Consider the following 20481-nt stretch of genomic DNA (forward strand, 5'->3'; position numbering starts at 1 on the left):
TCACTTTATAACAAAACCATCTCAAAAAGAAATCGAGATATATATATGTTTACTTGCTGCTTGAGATCTAAATAGATCTCAAGGCGTGGTAGCTCATGCCTGTAATCCCAGCACTTTGGGAGGCCAAGGTGGGTGGATCACCCGAGGCCAGGAGCTCAAGACCAGCCTGGCCAACATAGTGAAACCCTGTCTCTACTAAAAATACAAAACAATTAGCCAGGCATGATGGCATAGGCCTGTAATCCCAGCTACTAGGAAGGCTGATGCACAAGAATCACCTGAACCTGGGGGGCAGAGGTTGCAGTAACCCAAGATCATGCCACTACACTCCAGCATGGGTGACAGGGAGATTGTGTCTCTAAATAAATGCCTAACAACTGCCCTAAAGTTATAATTATTTCACTCATAATAGAGAATTTACTCTCAAAACTATTTAAGTTTTTTAAGTGTTTACCTTGGAAAAAAGTACAAACAAATTCAAACCAAAAAAAAATTTTTTTTTCCTTCTGAGTCGGAGTCTTGGCTCAGTCGCCCAGGCTGGAATGCAGATCTCGGCTCACTGCAATCTCCACCTCCCGGGTTCAAGTGATGCTCCTGCCCGAACCTTCAAGTAGTTGGGATTACATGCACACACCACCACGCACAGATAATTTTTTTTTTCTGTATTTTCAGTAGAGACAAAGTTTCACCATGTTGGCTGGGCTGGTCTCGAACTCCTGACCTCAGGTAATCCGCCTGCCTTGGCCTCCCAACGTGCTGGGCTTACAGGCATGAGGCCACCGTGCCAGGCCCAAAATTTTTTAAAGAATTATTTGTTGGCATTTACCAAATCATATTTACAAATATGAAAATGATACGTTATCTAAATTTTAAATACAGTCTACATAAATATTTCTAAAACCAGCATATACAGACTTTCTAAGAAAAAATTTTCCATTTGACAATGTCTTTTTTATCCTCACTTCCTTAAAAACAATTCATAATAGATTCTTTTTAAGAGACAGGGTTCTCACTCTGTCAACCAAGCTGGTGTGCAATGGCACAATCCCAGCACGCTGCAGCCTCCAATCAAGTAATTCTCTCACCTCAGCAACCTGGGTAGTTGGGACTACAGGTACCCACCACCGTGCTCAGTTAATGGCAATGTGTTCTTATTAAAGAACATATCAAAGAACAAATTAAGTATACATGATTTTTAGTTTATTAAAAAGTAATTATTCCCTATAAAGCAAGTAAAAATGTAAGCAGGAAAACAGGCAAGATAGAAGAAGACAGATTAGTATTTAGGCAAGCTTTTAGTGTTTTAATTAAAAGCCAAAATATTCTCAAACAAAAGATAAGACATTTAGCCACTAGAAAAAAAATTAATAAACCATTAGCACCACTGAAAAGGAAAAAATAGCGAATAACATACAGAACTTCAAAACTGTTCTATTATAAAGGAAAAAGTTGATAATTACTTACAGGCGAAGTAATCAGTTAATAATATATAGCAACTAACTACTATTGCTGAAGTCACCTAAAGATTTCACAAGATGACCACAGTAACACATGCAAGAAATCGCTCTCATGCTTTCAATGAAATTATAATTTAAATTTTCAGTTGCAATGGGTAAAACCATATTCACAAATATGGCATTATTTTTAAACCTATCCTTTCATTAAATGAATACTCTTTTTTAGCCAAAATTTTTCTATATTTCAATGTCTCCATTTAACTACCAAGAATGTAATTTTATCTAAAAAGGCAAAAAAAAAAAATTCTATTAAGCAGATGTGCTACAAATTTAGCAACAACAAATCCACTTACTTTTTTCTCCTTCTCATGATGTTTATCCTGAGAGTGAGAGGAAGAATCACTTAAACTTTGATCATATGACCTATTAGATCCCCGTTTGCTCTTTTTCTAAAAAAGAAAATATATATACATATATGTATATGTATATAAAACTTTTTATAAGAATCTTTTTATTAGGCTTAAATCAATTCAACTTTGAAGTATTTTTAATGCCTACTGAAACTTTTAAAAGTCTATTTCAATCTATATAATCCAGTTTAGACACCATTGATATTATCTATTGCATTATAAAAGAAAATCTAAACATTAATGCCATATTTTTGTAAATTAATTAAAATATGTGAAAATAGATTACCTATTTTCAAATAAGCTACTATATATTTTCAATATCAGCTTAAAAATAAAGTTTCAAACCAAAGAGAAAATGCCATATTAAAAAAGGGTGCCAAGACTAGAAGAATAGACAGGCAAATATTTGAAGTGTTACTTTATGCCGCTAGGAAAATAAGAAGCCTTTTAATCTTATACCTTCAGTATTAAGGTATACAGTTTTCTAAAGGTTTATCACTGCAGTTCAATAAGAAAAAAATTAATTCCTCCACATTATATTTGATAGAGCAAATAACAAAAAAATTTTTTTTAATTAAAGGAAATGTCAGTATTAGACTCATGCATTTTCAAAGCATTACTAAAAGGCATCACACATTTCTATTTAAACACTTGTACCATTGCATAATTAAGTACGAAGGTGAGAATTATTCGAGGTGTTTAAAAGTTGGTGGTAGCATATCTAATTGCTGTAAACTAGATAAAAATGACTATTAAAAAGTTCAAATTCCATGCAAATGTAGTTTATACAATCTTATTAAATCATTAAACATTTTTCCCAACTACCAAATGGGATAACATCATGTTTATAATTAGCAATAAGAAAATTCTATTTGCACAACAAACTTCAAAATCCATTTTTTATTATGTTATTTATATCATCTCTTATTTAGAAAATGAAGATTTCAATTATGCTTATTACACCAAGAAAAATTTTCAATTTTATAGTCTCAAAATTTTTGTTGGTCATGAAAATAAATCAAAGTTTTCAGCATCAAAGGATATACAGATACATACTCTTAAGTAATTCATATATAAGAACCAGAATACTGGAGGCCTGAGCTCCTCATTTCATAAGACAAGGGCCCCTCATAGTATTTATTTTAAAAAGAAATCGCCCCATTCACAAGGGAAAGATAATAATTCTAAAATCAGGCAATAAAAGAAAAATAAAGAACCCTTAAACTTTCAGTGCATGAATATCTACCATTAAAAAAGAATGAAAAATAGACACTTGGGACATCAAAGACATTCTAATCCTTCAAAGGAACAAGGACACAAACATGTAACAGCCAATCAAATGTTACTAACTCAATCAACATGATCCTGTGGGACAGCAAACAGTAACCAAATCTAAAGAATTACCAAAGCTGCATTTAAATATATTTTTCTGAAGGTTTTTAAGCAAGTTACAAAACACGCTTATTTCAGTTTTGCTACTTCCCAGTAAATAAAAATGAAAATAAATAATGGGCAATAGTAATTAAGCAGAATGATGAGAAACAAAGTGATAATCACAAAATGTATAATCGGTGCCAAAAATCAAATTAACTAAATGTATACCAACCTTCACTATCAGTATTAATAATTATACATACATACATATATATATACACACACACACACACATTTTGGACACAAAGTTTCGTTCTTGTTGCCCAGGCTGGAGTGCAATGGTGCAATCTCGGCTCTCCACAACCTCCGCCTCCAGGGTTCAAGCAATTCTCCTGCCTCAGCCTCCTCAGTAGCTGGGATTACAGGCGTGAGCCACTGTGCCCAGCCTAATATTTATTCTAAATGAGAGTACTTTAGAATATTCACCTTTACAAATAATTTGAAGCAAGGCAAAATCTTTTAAAATTACTATTAATAGATCTTTTTACTTCCAATAAAGAACACGCTAAACTAACAATCTCAAGCCAAAAACTGAAGGAAAAAGGAATTATTATATGCTTTTTCTTAATAGTGTCTTTCTATTGTCAAGACTAATCATTATCATCTCATTGAATCCAAGACAAATTCTTACCAGCTTACTAAAATGGTATTTACAGTAGCCACAGTATTGGACATTATCGGCACCATTACCTTCTTCTTCACAAAGCAGTCCGGCAAACTGAGCACTGAAAATAAAAGGCAAGTATATTTATTGATATACTAAAACCACAGCACCTGTATATATAAGCAAATAAAATTTACTTCCAAGCATTCATACTCCAAGAAAATATATCTCCTAAGAAAAAAATGGGAAAATTAAAAAGCTTTATTCTACCTGTGACCAAATATATTTCACCCCAAGCTGCAACTGATCTTTGTTTAAAGTTATATTTATGGCTTAAAACAAACTCTTCATGCATCTCTATTAGGATGAAGATGTATACTTGGTTTTATGTCACCAAATAGATACTAAATTTAAGATACATTCTCTTCCCCTCAACCTCTCCCCATCAGTTCACACTTTATTCTACTGTTTCAATCTGTCACAGGTACAAATGGAAAGGCCATGCCTCTAAAAGGCTAAAGTAACGGTATTTAGCCCATGGATGCAGATTACATAGCCTTACAAGGAAAACATACATTCACTCAAGATGAAATCTGCAACTCTAAGTGCTTTAAGTCACAGCACAATGAGCAAGATAACCATAAATTGTGTTTTTCAGTCAAAAGCAATGGAAGAAATGAAAATGAAACCTAAAGTTACAATTTTTTTTTTTTTTAAGACACTGTTTCATTCTGTCACCCAGGCTGGAGTGCAGTGGTGCAATGAAAGCTCACTGAAGCCTTCACCTCTTGGGCTCAGGCAATCCTCCCACCTCAGCCTCCCAAATAGCTGGGACTACAGGAGTACACCATCACACCTGGCTAATTTTGTTTTTAGTAGAGATAAGGTGTCTTCCTATGTTGCCCAGGCTGCTTTTTAACTCCTGGGCTCAAGCAATCCTCCCACCTTGACCTCCTTAAGTGCTGGGATTACAGGCATAGCCCCTGCACCCAGCTATTATTCATTTTTATTTTTTTATTTTTATTTTTATTTTTTGAGATGGAGTCCCATTCTGTTGCCCAGGCTGGAGTACAGTACGCAATCTCAGCTCACTGCAACCTCAGCCTCCAGGGCTCAAGCGATTCTCCCACAGCCTCCAGAGTGGCTGGGAATACAGGTGCACTCTACCACGCCTGGCTCATATTTTTGAATTTTTAGTAAAGATGAGGTTTCACCATGTTGCCCAGGGTGGTGGTTTTGAACTCCGGAGCTCAGGCGCTCCGCCCACCTCTGCCTCCCAAAGCGCTAGCATTATAGGCATGAGCCACTGCGCCCAGCATATTCATTTTTAAGAACTTTGTAATCATCATCTTTTCAATTTGACCTTTCACACTTTTAACATTCCAAAATTATATTAGTATACAGATCTCATATCCCAAAAACTACTTTCATCTTTGAGAAATTTGGTACAGCCATTACGAGAATTTATAAAAGTCAAAAGCCATTTTCCATTTCACAATAGTAGTATAAAACAGATTTCATATAACCAAACACAAAAACTCAGGAAATGGGCGTGTACCTACACTTGGCAGTGAGGCATAGATTGATTCTTTTTTTTTTTTTTTTTTGGAGACAGAGTTTGGCTCTGTCACCCCGGCTGGAGTGCAGTGGCGCAATCTCGGCTCATTGCAACCTCCGCCTCCCAAGTTCAAACAATTCTCTTGCTTCAGCTTCCCAAGTAGCTGGGATTACAGTCATGCACCACCACATCCAGCTAACTTTTGTACTTTCAGTACAGACAGGGTTTCGTCATGTCGACCGGGCTGGTCTGGAATGCCTGAACAGAGGTGATCCACGCAACTCAGCCTCCCAAGCTGCTGGGATTACAGGTATGAGTCCCTGCACCTGGCCTGAAAGAATAGCTTAAATAAATTTTTGAGAAGTCGCAATTTTAATATTGAGAAGTCGCAATTTTAATATTGAGAATGACGGTGGTCACACTACTTCTCACTTGAGACACAGAAGGTACAGAGGTACTATCATTCATTGAATCCTCACTAATATTTCAGACACTACACTAAATTTACCTAGATTAGCTCACTTAATCATAATAACAAATCAAAGAGTAAGCAATCAATACCAAAATGTTAAACAAGATGAAACTGAAGCTTATAGAGAATAGAACATCAGAACCAGGGTCCACTTATTGCAAAGTTACCCTAGTAAATACATTCAGTTATAAGAATTATCTTGTTACAAAGAAGTAAATGTGAACCTAGAAAGTATCCCAATAAAATTTACCACAATTAATATTTGAGTATCCTCTTTAATTTATGATTGTTATGCAAGGCATTTGCCAAGTTCAGTTCTGTGCAACAATGGAAACATCCTTACCATGTTACATGGAAAGCCTGTCGACATCCATGTTTATTACATGTCATGCAAGCACCAGTGGCTGCTTTGCTTTCTCTTCCTTGTTCATCACAAATGTAGCAAGTCTTGGGGTTAAAAAAACAAAAATAAAACAAAAATCAGACATGTTCTTAACATGAATCAGAATTATATAGTTATCTTCAGAAATGAAGATCAGGTCTACTAACTAACCTACCTTAACTGAAAATATGAATTCATTTTTGGACAATAATCTAATTTTTGCAAATAATACAAACAGGAAAATAGAAACAAAGACATACAAACAGTCCTATTAAAAAATTCACTAAGGCATTATCTTCATCAGTTTCAAAAACTCTGCAAGATAGGAAGACTCTTCCCAGGCACTCAGGCCAGGGGGCCACAACACAATCTATCATACTTTTTCTTCCTAACACCTTATCATCAAAACTGATTCTTGTAACAAGGGTGTAAAATCAACATTTATCTTTCCCCTATGCAGGGAATAATCATATCTAAGAGAGTTTGAAACATGGCGTTGGAACCTAAGAGACAAAGAACAGCCCCCCCATGAAGGAGCAAGGTTTAGGTCATTCATTTCACCTGTCTGTGAGGAATTCTATACGGGTAGACTGTCATTCATCCCCACCAAGCTGACATGTGTGGGCTATGGAAGAAGATACTTCAGCTAACTAGGTCAGAAATGCCCAAGAGATACAAAGCCAATGAACACCTCCAGAAATTTTGACTGACATCTTCCATTTCCCAGGTGCAAATAACTAACAGGCAATACAAACTTTTCACAGCTCAAAAATCATGGTCATGTGACAAAAGACTGACTTGTAAAAATGATAATCTGTAAGTGTCAGTGTATAATGAATAAAATCAGCAGACTGCAAGCTAAGGATACAAAAAGTTATATCTAACTACATATAATGAAGTGATACATGTCAAAAAAGAAACTAATTTATATAAAACAATAAAGTATAACCTAGCCCAACTTCAACATGACCACATGGTTTCATTCACTCTGCACTGTGGTGCCAAATAACAACCATGCAACATTATTTACAAGGACACAGTTTAAAAAAAAAAAAAACTTAATTATATAACTAGGTACATGATTTCAACTCCTCCAATGAAAAACCAGGATTCAGACTCAACTGAATTACAAACATCATTTTACACCTCTAAAAAGTAAAATCCTAAATAACAACAAAACCTATCTACACACAGTGAATAAAAGCATTTCTAAGTACCAGTTACAATGAAAGAATTTAGCTTGCATTTTTGCCTACAAATGAGAAAAAAAAAAAAAAAAAAATCTGCAAACAGAGCACACTGAAACAATAACATTCTATATGGAAAAATCAGGGAAAATGTGAAAAAGAGGCGTATTTTCAGGTGCAGTGGCTCATAGACTCCCATTCTCACAACAAGCTAAGAATCCTGGGGCCCTATCATCCCTGTCCCAGCTTTCAGTAGAGTGGAAAGTTCCATATTAGGAGAAACAAACTGACAAAATAAGAAGCTGTCATATCCTTCCCTTCTCTCAGTACACTCTTATAAAGCAAGAGTCTCTCTTCAGAAGAGAATACTCATGCCATCACCAGTTCCAGAGCAGAGGGGCAGAGGGTATACACTTACAGGGACTTTAAGAACCAAAGAATTCTGCAGTTCTGCCTGAGAAGACAGACTCTGTTTTTAACAGGCTTAGAGTTCGTGCTTAAGGATGTTGTCAAAAATAATGGAGAATTGGCTGGGAGCAGTGGCTCATGCCTGTAATCCCAGCACTTTGCGAGGCTGAGGTAGGCGTATCACCTGAGGTCAAGAGTTCAAGAACAACCTGACCAACATGGAGAAATCTCCTCTCTACTAAAAATACAAAAATTGGCAGGGCATGATGGTACACACCCAGCTACTCAAGAGGCTGAGGCAGGAGAATCGCTTGAACCCAGAGGTTGCAGTGAGCCGAGATTGTGCCACTGCACTCCAGCCTGGGCAAAAAGAGCAAAACTCCATCTCAAAAAAAAGAAAGAAAGAAGAAAGGAAAGAGGAAAAAGAAAAGAAAAGAAAAAAGAAAAGAAAAGAAAAGAAGAGAAAAGAAAGAAAAGAAAAGAAAAAGAAAAAAAAAGAAAGAAAGAAAGGGAAAGAAAGAAAGGGAAAGAAAAAAGAAAGAAAAGAAAAGAAAGAAAGAGAGAATTCCACATTGTGTATGTGTTTCTCAAAACATCACACTGTACTCTGCAAACATATACAATTATGATTTGTCAAACAAAAATAAGAAAAAAAAAGAAAACTAACAGAGTACCTGAATTCTGTTTTCCAGTATACTCACTACAATTTAAGTAAAGTCAGAGGGAAAAAAAAACTAAACAATGGAGACTTGTTAGCAATTAGGACAAGAATGATAGTTACAAGGAGAAACAATTACAACAACTGAACAGCCAGAAGATTAACAGTGAACTAGAGAAAAACAAAAGAAGGACCCTCCTGGTATCACACTCATCCCTGGGGTTGTAGAATGTTGTGCACATGAACTAGGTTGCACCCAATGGGAAGAAACTGTATCAGGATTTGTGACCAACTAAAAGCATTCCCCACGCCAAATACAAATGCAACAATCAATTAAGCTCAAGGGGCTATGGTACAACCTCTGATGAAAAACTGGCTGAAAAATTAGTTACTCGGACCCAGAAGCAATTCCTAAAAAGTCAAACTTCAAAGTAAAATCACATTCAAACCTAGTGGTCAAAAAACAAGCTCAACTGTACACCCTCTACAAAATGACTGGAAAATAACCTCTGATATCTTTGGAAAATATTCTCTAAACATACACCTCCAAAAGGAAGGGGTGAAAATGCAACTGACTAAGGAGTTAAGTACAGTAAGTGATTTTTTTTTCTTTTCTTTTTTTGAGATGGAGTTTCGCTCTTGTTACCCAGGCTGGAGTGCAATGGCGCGATCTCGGCTCACCGCAACCTCCGCCTCCTGGGTTCAAGCAATTCTCCTGCCTTAGCCTCCCGAGGAGCTGGGACTACAGGCATGCGCCACCATGCCCAGCTAATTTTTGTATTTTTAGTAAAGACGGGGTTTCACCATGTTGACCAGGATGGTCTCGATCTCTTGACCTCGCGATCCACCCGCCTCGGCCTCCCAAAGTGCTGGGATTATAGGCATGAGCCACCGCGCCCGGCCTACAGTAAGTGATTTACATGGCCCCAAAGTATGGGAATCCTAGGAAATCAAGCTTAAAAAAATGGGGGACTGGTTGGGTAAGGTGGGTCCTACATTTGTTTGAGCAGGGCCATCTGATGTTGTACACCACTGAAAAAATAAACTTCAAAAAATCAGTCTGGCAAAGTGATTAAACAAATAAACGACTAAACAAAAACAGTAAGACACATAGGGAGAAGGAGAATCATTATCCAGGGAGGGCTATATTACCTAAATCAGGCCTTCAACAAAAAATTAAAAAATAAAACACACACACAGGAAAAAGGAGCAGGAAAAGAAACTGCCTTTGAGTGTGCCCAGATGTTGGACTTAGGAGACAAAGACTTCAAACAATGTAACAAAGTAACAATGATAATACAATGAAACAGGATTGGGACAAAGCTATAACAAAGAATTAACACCTAGGCTGGGTAGGGTGGCTCACATCTATAATCCCAGCATTGTGGGAGGCTGAAGAGGCCAGATCACCTGAGGTCAGGGGTTCTAGACGTTTCTACTAAAAATACAAAAATTAGCTGGGCATGGTAGCATGCGGCTGTAGTCCCAGGTACTCCAGAGGCTGAGACAGGAGAATTACTTGAACCCAGGAGGCAGAGGTTGCAGTGAGCCAAGATCTTGCCACTGAACTCCAGACCAGGTGACAGAGCAAGGCTCCATCTCAAAATAAATTAATTGATTAAATTAAAAGAATTAACACTAGACAGTAACTCAAATAGGAAGAAATGAAGATACACCAAAATGGTAAATGGGAAAACACACACACATAAACTCTTAAAAGACATAAGATTTTATAAAGAAATAAGTTTAACAACATATTATTGAGTTTTTAACATATATAATGTTTATTTTAACAGAAAAAGGGGAAGAGGGCAATAAAGCTTGACAGGAGAAAACTGCTTTCTGCAAGTCTTTTTGCTGGTGGAAAGTCCTGTCTCAGTATTGATGGCTTCTGACTCACTGAGATGGTGGTTATGGCACAATCTTCCTTTCTTTTCCTTCCTTCCTTTATTCCTCCACCCCTCCCCATAGTAAAGACAAGGTCTTGCTATGTTTGCCCAGGCTGGTCTCAAATTCCCGGCTTCAAGCAATCCTACTGTCTCCCAAACGGATGAGACTAAAAATGTGAACTACTATGCCCAGCCATTTTTTTAAATAACAATGAAGTTGACTACAACAATTGACTCTTTCATAAAATATTGCTCTGTAGCATGCACTGCTGTTTGATAGCATTTACCTACAGTAAAACTTTCTTAAAATTGCGGTCAATTCTCTCAAAGCTTGCTGATGCTTTATCAATTAAGCACATATTTTATATCCTTCATTGTCATTTCAACAATGTTTACAGTATCTTCACCAGAAATAGATTCCATCTCAAGAAACCACTTTCCTTGTTCATCTATGAGAAGATACTTATTAATTCAAATTTGACCATGAGATTGCAGCAATTCAGTCACATCTTCAGGCTCCACTTCTAATTCTAGCTCTCTTGTTATTGCCACTACATCTGCAGTTACCTCCTCCATCAAAGTCTTCAATCCCTCAGTCATCCATGAAGGACAGAATCAACTTCTTTCAAACTCCCATTACTGTTGATATTTTGACCTCCTCACATAAATCACAAATGTTCTTAATGCTACCTAGAATGGTGAATTCTTACCAGAAGATTTTCAATGTACTTTGCCTGGATCCATCAGAGGAATCACCCTCTATATAGCAGCCATAGCCTTTCGAAATGTATTTCTTAAATAGTACGACTTTTGTGTCAAATTGACCCCTAGATCCACAGACTGCCAGATGGATGTTGTGTTAGCGGGCATGAAAAGAACACTCATTTTCTTGTACATCTTCATCAGCGCTCCTAGGTGACTATGTGCATTGTCAAAGGGTCACTAATTGGCCTACATTCAATATGGTTTTGTCTTAGGGATTAGGGAGGCCTGAGGAGAGTAGAGTAGAAAGATATGAGGGAACAGCCAGCTGGTACAGCAGTCAGAACACATACATTTATTAACTTCACCTGATAGTAACATCAAAGGTCACTGATTATACATAACTGCAACAGATACAATAATGAAAATGTGTGAAATATTATATAAGAATTAACAAAAAGGGACACAGAGTCACTAAGCGAGTACATGCTATTGGAAAAATGAAACAGACTTGCTCGCTCCAGGGTTGCCACAAACCTTCAATTTGGTATAAAAGAAAAAAAAAAAAAAAAAAAAGCAATTCCTGTGAAGCACAATAAAAAGGAGTCCAGTAAAATGAGATAAGCTTAAGAAAAAAAATGATATGCTTATAAATCTTACTAAAATTAAGTACAGTCTAGCAAGTTAAGATAAAGATAGTAGGCCCTACAATAACCGCTAATAAAATAACCCAAGAAAAATCGTTTCAAAAATCATAGGCCAGGCGCGATGGCTCACGCTTGTATAATCCCAGCACTTTGGGAGGCCAAGACAGGCACCTGAGGTTGGGAGTTTGAGACCAGCCTGACCAACATGGAGAAACCCAGTCTCTAATTAAAAATACAAAATTACCCGAGTGTGCTGGTGCCTGTGATTCCAGCTACCCAGGAGGCTGAGGCAGAAGAATTGCTTGAACCTGGGAGGCGGAGGCTTCGGTGAGCCAAGATCACGCTACTGCTCTCCAGCCTGAGCAAAAAGAGCGAAAATCCGTCTCAAAAAAACAAAAGCTGGGCGCAGTGGCTCACGCCTATAATCCCAACACTTTGGGAGGCCGAGGCAGGTGGATCACGTGAGGTTGGGAGTTTGAGACCACCCTGACCAACATGGAGAAACCCTATCTGTACTAAAAATACAAAATTAGCCAGGTATGGTGGCGTATGCCCATAATCCCAGCTACTCAGGAGGCTAAGGAAGGAGAAACGCTTAAACCCGGGAGGCAGAGGTTGCAGTGAGCCGAGATTGGGCCATTGCACTCTAGCCTGGGAAACAAGAACAAAACTGTCTCAAAAAAAAAAAAAAAAAAATTTATAAAGAGGACCAGGCCAGTGCGCCAAACACCTATAATTCCCAACACTTCGGGACACTGAAACAGGAGGATAGCTTGAACCCAGGAGTTTGACACCAGCCTGGGCAACATAACCAGTCACTACAAAAACTTAAAAACTTAGGCAGTGTACCATGTGGCCTGATGATTTTTCCCAATTGTAAGCTAATGTAAGAGTTCTGAGCATGTTTAAGGTAGGCTAGGCTAAGCCAAGATGTTGCCTAGGCTGCAGAAAGTGGCGCAATAATCACGCACTAAAGCCTCAAACTTCTGGGCTCAAATAATCCTTCTGCCTTATCAGAGTATAAGCCCATCATAACTAAAGAAGCATCTGTACTTAAGATTAAAAAGGTAGTATTGCCGGGCGCGGGGGCTCAAGCCTGTAATCCCAGCACTTTGGGAGGCCGAGGCGGATGGATCACGAGGTCAAGAGATCGAGACCATCCTGGTCAGCATGGTGAAACCCCGTCTCTACTAAAAATACAAAAAAATTAGCTGGGCATGGTGGCGCGTGCCTGTAATCCCAGCTACTCAGGAGGCTGAGGCAGGAGAATTGCCTGAACCCAGGAGGTGGAGGTTGCGGTGAGCCGAGATCGCGCCATTGCACTCCAGCCTGGGTAACAAGAGCGAAACTCCGTCTCAAAAAAAAAAAAAAGGGGAGTTTTAAAAAAAAAAACCCACACACAAACACACAGCAACTGAGAAAGAAAAAAAAAAAAAGGGCAGTCTGTCAACCCAGGACCAAGGGGTAAGGCCATGTCAATGGGCCTAGAGAACAGAATATCAAGCCACAGAAAACTATTTTCAACTCTCAAAGCTGAATGGAATTTGTCCTGCAGACTTACAAACCTGCTTTAAACCCCTTTTTTCCTTCCAACTTATCTCTTTTGGAAAGGGAATGCTTCTCCTCCACCTGTGCCACCACTGCATCTCAGAAATAAGTAACTTGTTTTCTAGGTATCAAAGGTTTAGAAATAGAATTTTTTTTAAGACAGAGTCTCACTCTTGCCACCCAGGCTGGAGTGCAATGGCGTAATCTCGGCTCACTGTAACCTCCGCGTCCCAGGTTCAAGCAATTCTCCTGCCTCAGCCTCCTGAGTAGCTGGGACTACAGGCGCACACTACCATGTCTGGCTAATTTTTATACTTTTAGTAGAGATAAGATTTCACCGTGTTGGCCAAGCTGGTCTCAAACTTCTGACCTCAGGTATCCTGCCCACCTTGGCCTCCCAAAGTGCTGAGATCACAGGTATGAGTCACCATGCCCAGCAGAGACAGAAATTTTGCTTTAGGATTAACCAAAGTCTTACCCATTGCCAATTCAGATGATTCAGAAGATGAGATTTGAGACTTTCTAAGTTTATTATATTCAGGTAAGATGTGAGACTTACTTATAGAGTTTACATCAAAATGGATTAACACTTCTGGGGGATATTGGGATACAGCACATCTATTTTATATGTGGAAAAAAGATAAATTTTGGGGGCCACAAGGCAGACTGCTATGTGGTTGAATTGTGGTCCCCAAGAAATGTATGTGAAGTCCTTAACCCCCAGTTCTTAGAGTAACTTTATTTGGAAAAAGAATCATTGCAAATGTAATTATGATGAGGTCATGATGAAGTAGGGCAGGCCCCTAATCAAATATGACTGATCTCCTAATAAGAAGATGGCCATATGGAGACAGAGACAAAGGAAGAATGGAATGTGAAGACAGAAGAAATTAGGGGTGATTAAAAAAAAAAACAAAAAAAACTGTCAACCATTGACACCCATCACCAGAAGCTAGGAGGCATGGAACAGATTTCCCTTAAGAGTTCTCAAAAGGATCCAACCCAGCTGATATCTTGATTTCAGACTTGTAGCCTGCCGAATTGTGAGAAGAAATTTTTGCTGCTTTAAGCCACCCAATTTGTGATATTTTGTTACAGCAGCCCTAGGAAACTACTACAGGGGGTGTATGAAAAATTGGCTATAAGCTGGTAATGTTTTAGAATTGGTTGATGAAGGTATGCAGGGTATTTGTTGTATTATTGTTTATTGTTTTATATATTTGACAATTTCAGAAATAAATTCTTAATAAACCAAAGAATGTTATAAGTAGAAAACATATTAACATTTTAAAAGCAGAAACAAAAATTAGAAAACACTAGAATAAAATTGGAAATAAGCCCCCAAAGCTGTTCTTTACATCAGGCATAAAAGAAACTGATCAAGGCCAGGACAGTGGCTCACACCTGTAATCCCTGCACTTTCGGAGGCCAAGGTGGGCAAATCACCTTGGTCTTGAGATCAGGAGTTTGAGACCAGCCTGGCCAACATGGTGAAACCCCGTCTCTACTGAAAAAAAAAATTAGCTAAGCATGGTGGTTGACACCTATAATCCCAGCTACTCAGGAGAGAGGAGGCTGAGACAGAAGAATGGCTTGAACCCGGGAGGCAGAGGTTGCAGTGAGCCAGGATCGTACCATTGCACTCTAGCCTGGGCAACAGAGTGAGACTCCATTCCCAGGCCCCCCCCACCCCCCCAAAAAAAACTGGTCAGAAGTTCAGATAAAGGAAAAAACCCCATTTAAATGTTTATGTGAAGAAAACCATAATGGATTACATGGCACAAAAAGTTTCAAAAAATGAAAATCAATTTGTAATATCAATCATCACAGTTATTTATATTCTCTTAAGAATGATCTATATGTCCCTAGTGCCACATAAGACACATTAATTTAGTAGTCCACTTCATGCAGACTTTTTGCAGCTAACATGCATTCCTTTATGTCTTCATCACTATGGGAAAGAGGTGGTACATACAAAAGGTTCTTGCCATATCCCTATAAAAAGATTATCACATGGTGTGTTATCTGGGAATTTTAATAGTCACAATTCCAGGATTCATCAATACTATCAATTTTCAAAGAAAAATAAATGTGACCTATAATGGGGAAGACAGCCGGGGGTAGGGGAGAAAGAGGCAAACTGTGTACAGTATCCTGGAACTTTGTAGCTGAAAAAGAAATTACCAGCAGCAACACCCTGATCAAAATTACAACTTCTTGCTACATGTTCTGCCTCAAATCTCTATAGTATGGTTTTCTATTACATGGCCTTATTGAACATTACTGTTTGGGATGAAATCTTATTATCCCAATTTCAGACCCAAATATATCCTTATCATTTGCCTTTAGATGCCTTATTCTCTTCTATCTAGCATCTCAGATCATCCTTATAATTACAAATACAGATATATTTACATGACTCTATTAAAAAATCTTCCTTTTAAAAGACTACTTTTGTAAGCAATCTGCCTCCCAACTACATAACCTCTCTACATTTCCATACCCTCCCTGAACCTGCATTTTTTTTTTTTTTTTTTTTTTTTTTTTTGGAAACGAGGTTTCGCTCTGTCACCCAGGTTGGAATGCAGTGGCATAATCTTGGCTCACTGCAACCTACATCTCCCGGGTTCAAGTGATACTCTCACCTCAGCCTCCCAACTAGCTGGGACCCCCAGTGCACACCACCTCACACAACTAATTTCTGTATGTTTTGTAGAGATGGGGTTTCACCTCGATGCCCAGGCTGGTTTCAGACTCCTGAGCTCAAGTAATCTTCCCACCTTAGCCTCCCAAAGTGTTGGGATTACAGGCATGAGCCACTGTACCTGGCCAAACTTGCACATCTCAAGGTAACCTTGCCATTTCCCTTCCTAGCAAATTAATAAATTTTGACTTGCACTCAACATAAATTTATCTAAGAAAAAGTTTTTCTTGACAGAACAGAATGCCTAATCCAGCAGTATGGAAGATGACTGTGAAGAACCTCCATGGTGCAGTATCAGTGTGAGGCAGAGATAGCTTGCTGTAATATGTTGTAGGACTCTTCCAATGGTTTTCAGAAAACAAACCTCTGTTAACATCCACATTAAGCAATCCTAACCATTTTGTTAATCAAAAAAGAACAGACCCCCTCCAGCCTGGGTGACAGAGCAAGACTCGGCCTCAATTAAAAAACAGACTTGTGTATTATGACACACAAAAAAAATTAATTTCTGACAATCTTTTACATGTTTAGTGCCACCATTATGGTTTTTAGTGCTACTGGTGTAAACTTTATGAAAACTACACTTTTCCTCTTAAAATGAACTTGACAATAAACAGTGTCATTTTCACCTCCCATGTGACTGAACACTGCAAAGTTTGTATTATAAGGCAAAGGGCCCTGTATGTTTCATTTACAATATGCAGATGGTATCATTAGATTTTAGCTACCTATGGAGAATGAGTAAGAATAAGGGTTGCAGCTAGCACTGTGTGTCAACTTCCTGGAACTTCACTGAATGCACATTAAATGTCACTTGGTACAATCTAAAACTTGAAAATTCTAGGCTGGGCGTGGTGGCTCATGCCTATAACCCCAGTACTTTGGGAAGACACTTGAGGCCAGAGGATCAAGACCAGCCTGGGCAACATAGTAAGGTCTCGTCTCTACAAAATAAAAAAAATTAGCTTGGCAGGTGGGGCACCCATGTAGCCCTAGCTACGTAGGAGGCTGAAGCAGGAGATCACTTGACCACACAAGTCAACTGCTGCAGTGACCTATGATCATGCCACTGTACCACAGCCCAGGCCAAGACCCTATCTCTTAAATAATAATAAAATTTTTAAAGAATTTCAGATTTGAAGAAAAGAGGTATAAAGAAGACAATACTGTCTTAAATACACATATATATATATACCATGTGGCTGGGCATGGTGGCTCATGCCTGCAATCACAGCACTTCGGAAGGCTGAGACGGGGGGATCACCTGAGGCCAGGAGTTCAATATCGGCCTGGGCAACACAGCAAAACCCCATCTGTATTCTGTAAAAATGTTTACAACTCATAATTTAAAAATTAATTATAAATATATACACCCCCCCAAAAAAAAGTCTTCAAAAATACTGTAGCCAGGTATAGTAGCTCACACCTGTAATCCCAGTACTTTGGGAGGTTGAGGCAAGAAGGTCCTCTGAGGCCAGAAGTTCAAGACCAGCCTGGTCAATGTGGTGAAACCCTAACTCTACAAAAAATACAAAATTTAGCCAGGCATGGTGGCACACACCTGTAATCCCAGCTACTCAGGAGGCTGAAGCACAAGAATCACTTGAACCTGGGAAGCAGAGGTTGCAGTGAGCTGAGATCGCACCACTATAATCTAGCCTGGGCGACAGAGTAAGACTGTCTCAAACAAAACAAAACAAAACAAAACAAAAGGAGATCCTTATCATTGCTGGGAGGCAGTCTGTGGGTCATGGGTTTTTCGACAATCCTCCAGAGAACTTATACAAAATTATTTTATATATTTGAAGAGTGTATTATTCTGGGAAAAAATACTTAGGTTTTATAAGAATCCTGAAGATAAAAAAAAAAAGGCTAAGAACAACTAGTTTAGAAAAATCTGACATGCATTCAAAGTTATGTCTCCCTGGCAGCCAGATACACTTTGCTACTCACAGTATTAAAATCAAACAACTCATACAAATCACAATTTATTCAATTTTGTGCAAAATGATGCTCACAATTTATTCAATTTTGTGCAAAATGATTTATTCAATTTTGTGCAAGCTGAAATACAAACTCATAATTTGTGCTCTAATTCAAACATACTAGTGTTATACAATGAAAAGAAAGAAGTCCAAACATGCCATTATCCTTGGATCTGTTTCTTACGAAGTCATCAACTGACTTTGAAAAAAAATTCCTCAAACAACAACAACAAAAATTCCTCAAACAGTTGCCCCCAAAAATATTCCTTGTGAATTATTTAATACACTTTTAATTTATTTACTGCAAATAATTAAGACAGAAATTCTCAATAGGTTTCTGCCAAACACTGTTTTATCATTAAAATTAATGATTTAAGCAAGTGAAAAAAGAAAAAAGATTAACAAATCAGCATATGTGATTTGGCATATACGTTAGTAATAGCCTATAGGCTTTTTTTTTTAACAGTAGTTTATAACATTTACAGGACATGAAGTTAAAGATGATACACTTTAGAGCACCTGAACAATCCATCCCTCTTTTCTAGACATTAGCATCTATGCTCGATTTCTAATAATGAAATGGTGACGAGGTACTCATGTTCGTCTAGGTGAAAATAGCTTCTAAATCCAGGTGCTTACACCAGAATTGCTCTCCTGGAAATTTAGGACTGACACATTGAGTCAGTTACCTGCAGGGTAAGCTGTAGAATCACAGATTTCTCAAATTTAACCTTTTTTTGACACCATGTTGCCCAGCAATGTAACCTCTCCTTTTTTGTAAAATCTCCTAATCAATTTCTTATCAGATTATGTTATATAAATACCTATCATGCAGAGTACTCCAGAAGCCAAATGAACATAAAAAAATAAAAAAATAAAAATAACCTGAGATAGGGCCAGGCATAGTGGCTGACTATAATCCCAGAATTTTGGGAAGCTGAGGTGGAAGGATCACTTCAGATCAGAAGTTCAAAACCAGCCTGGGCTATATAGCAAGATGCTGTCTCTCTACCAATACTTTTTTAAAAAAAAAAACAAAACTGGGTGTGGAAGTGGCACCTGCACTCCTAGCTACTCAGGAAACTGAAGTGGAAGGACTGATTGCTTGAGCCCGGAGTTTGAGGCTACTGTGAGCCATAACTGTCCACTACACTCCAGCCTGAGGTAACAGGCTCTTTCTCTAAATAAATAAAATAAAACTCTATCTCTAAATAAATAAATAAATATTACAAAACGAAGAACACTGAGATAGGCAATGCTCGTAAGTGAGATTATAGATTTTAACCCCATGAACAATTTTAAGTTAGCTACTATACACTGCCATTTCCAAACGTTTAGATTGGAATACTGTCTTTGATAGCTAAGAGAAAAGAAGTAACAATGAGGGAAATTATACTGCCATTCTTCTACAATCCTTATAAAATAACTAGGCCTTTGAGTCTTGGAATTGTTGAGAGTAAGAGAGCAGTAATATATGAAGTTGACAAGCACAAAAGACACAAAGAGGCAGGCATGGTGGCTCACGCTCGTAATTCCAACAGATGAGGAGGCCAAGGCAGGAGGGTTGTTTGAATCCAGGAATTCAAGGCCAGCCTAGACAACATAGTGAGAGTTTTTATTTTTGTACAAAAAATAAAAACAAAAGTAGCCGAACAAGATGGTGCATGCCTATAGTCCCAGCTACTCAGGAGGCTGAGGTGGGAGGATCACTTAAGAGTAGGAGGCCAAAGTTACAGTGAGCTGTAATTGCACCACTGCACTCCAGCCTGGTCAACAGTGAGACCACTGTTGGAAAAAAAGAAGAAGGGAGGGGAGGAGAGACCACGAGGAACATATACAATGAAAAACAATTTACTATTCCTGAGAAAAAGAGAAACAATACCAAGTGTAAGAGAATGTGTAACTAGGGTGGGGAGAGGGGGCTGGATAGAGAACACACGAAGGAAATTTCAAAATGAGAAAACAGCTGAGGTATCAAAAAGAGCCAAAGATTTTTTTTTTACAGATAGAACGGCAAGATTCTGCTTTTCAAAATGATTTAGTTCTCCAGAAAAGAAAAATGAACTTAAGCACTCATCTAAGTAACTATTATAAAATGCCAAGCAAAAATAAACATTTATTAGATATAGACAAATGCAAATACATTCAATGCTTTCGTAAAAATGTGAATATCTCGGGGCCTTATTATCATCTTGTTAATACACGCCAGTGAACAACTTGTAGACACAAGACTTGCTTTACAAACAGAGTAATATGTTCCACAAACATAAGCCAGGAATTTAAAACTTAGTTTCTATCTCTTCCTTCTAAGAAATGTTTCAATTAATTAGAGAGAGAGAGAGAGAGAGAGAGAGAGAGAGAGAGAGTGTTTTATCTCAGGTGGTGGTGAGAGCCTAGTACTTATCTTCTTGAAATGGAAAACACATTCTAATATTT

At 38.0% G+C, this 20481-nt stretch overlaps 1 protein-coding gene across 20 annotated transcripts in view; it reads right to left on the bottom strand.

Moving 5' to 3' along the window:
* Positions 1-20481, bottom strand: part of MLLT10 (MLLT10 histone lysine methyltransferase DOT1L cofactor) — a 245921-nt gene that overhangs the window by 124866 nt on the left and 100574 nt on the right. For 19 of the 20 annotated variants that reach the window (XR_004258396.1, XM_032243907.1, XM_032243917.1 and 16 more), the window contains 3 exons: positions 6279-6382; positions 3933-4026; positions 1811-1906 (listed from right to left, as the gene is read on the bottom strand). Coding sequence is in view for 18 of the 20 variants with exons in the window: in XM_032243907.1 (XP_032099798.1) it covers positions 1811-1906; positions 3933-4026; positions 6279-6382 (294 nt within the window). In the remaining 2 variants the exon portion in view is untranslated. The remainder of the gene's footprint in view (positions 1-1810; positions 1907-3932; positions 4027-6278; positions 6383-20481) is intronic. The other variant, XM_032243912.1, reaches the window with a different exon arrangement.

This window comes from Sapajus apella, unplaced genomic scaffold, assembly GCF_009761245.1.
Source record: "Sapajus apella isolate SASKATOON/1434 unplaced genomic scaffold, GSC_monkey_1.0 scaffold53, whole genome shotgun sequence".
In the NCBI taxonomy this organism is placed as follows: Eukaryota; Metazoa; Chordata; class Mammalia; order Primates; family Cebidae; genus Sapajus; species Sapajus apella.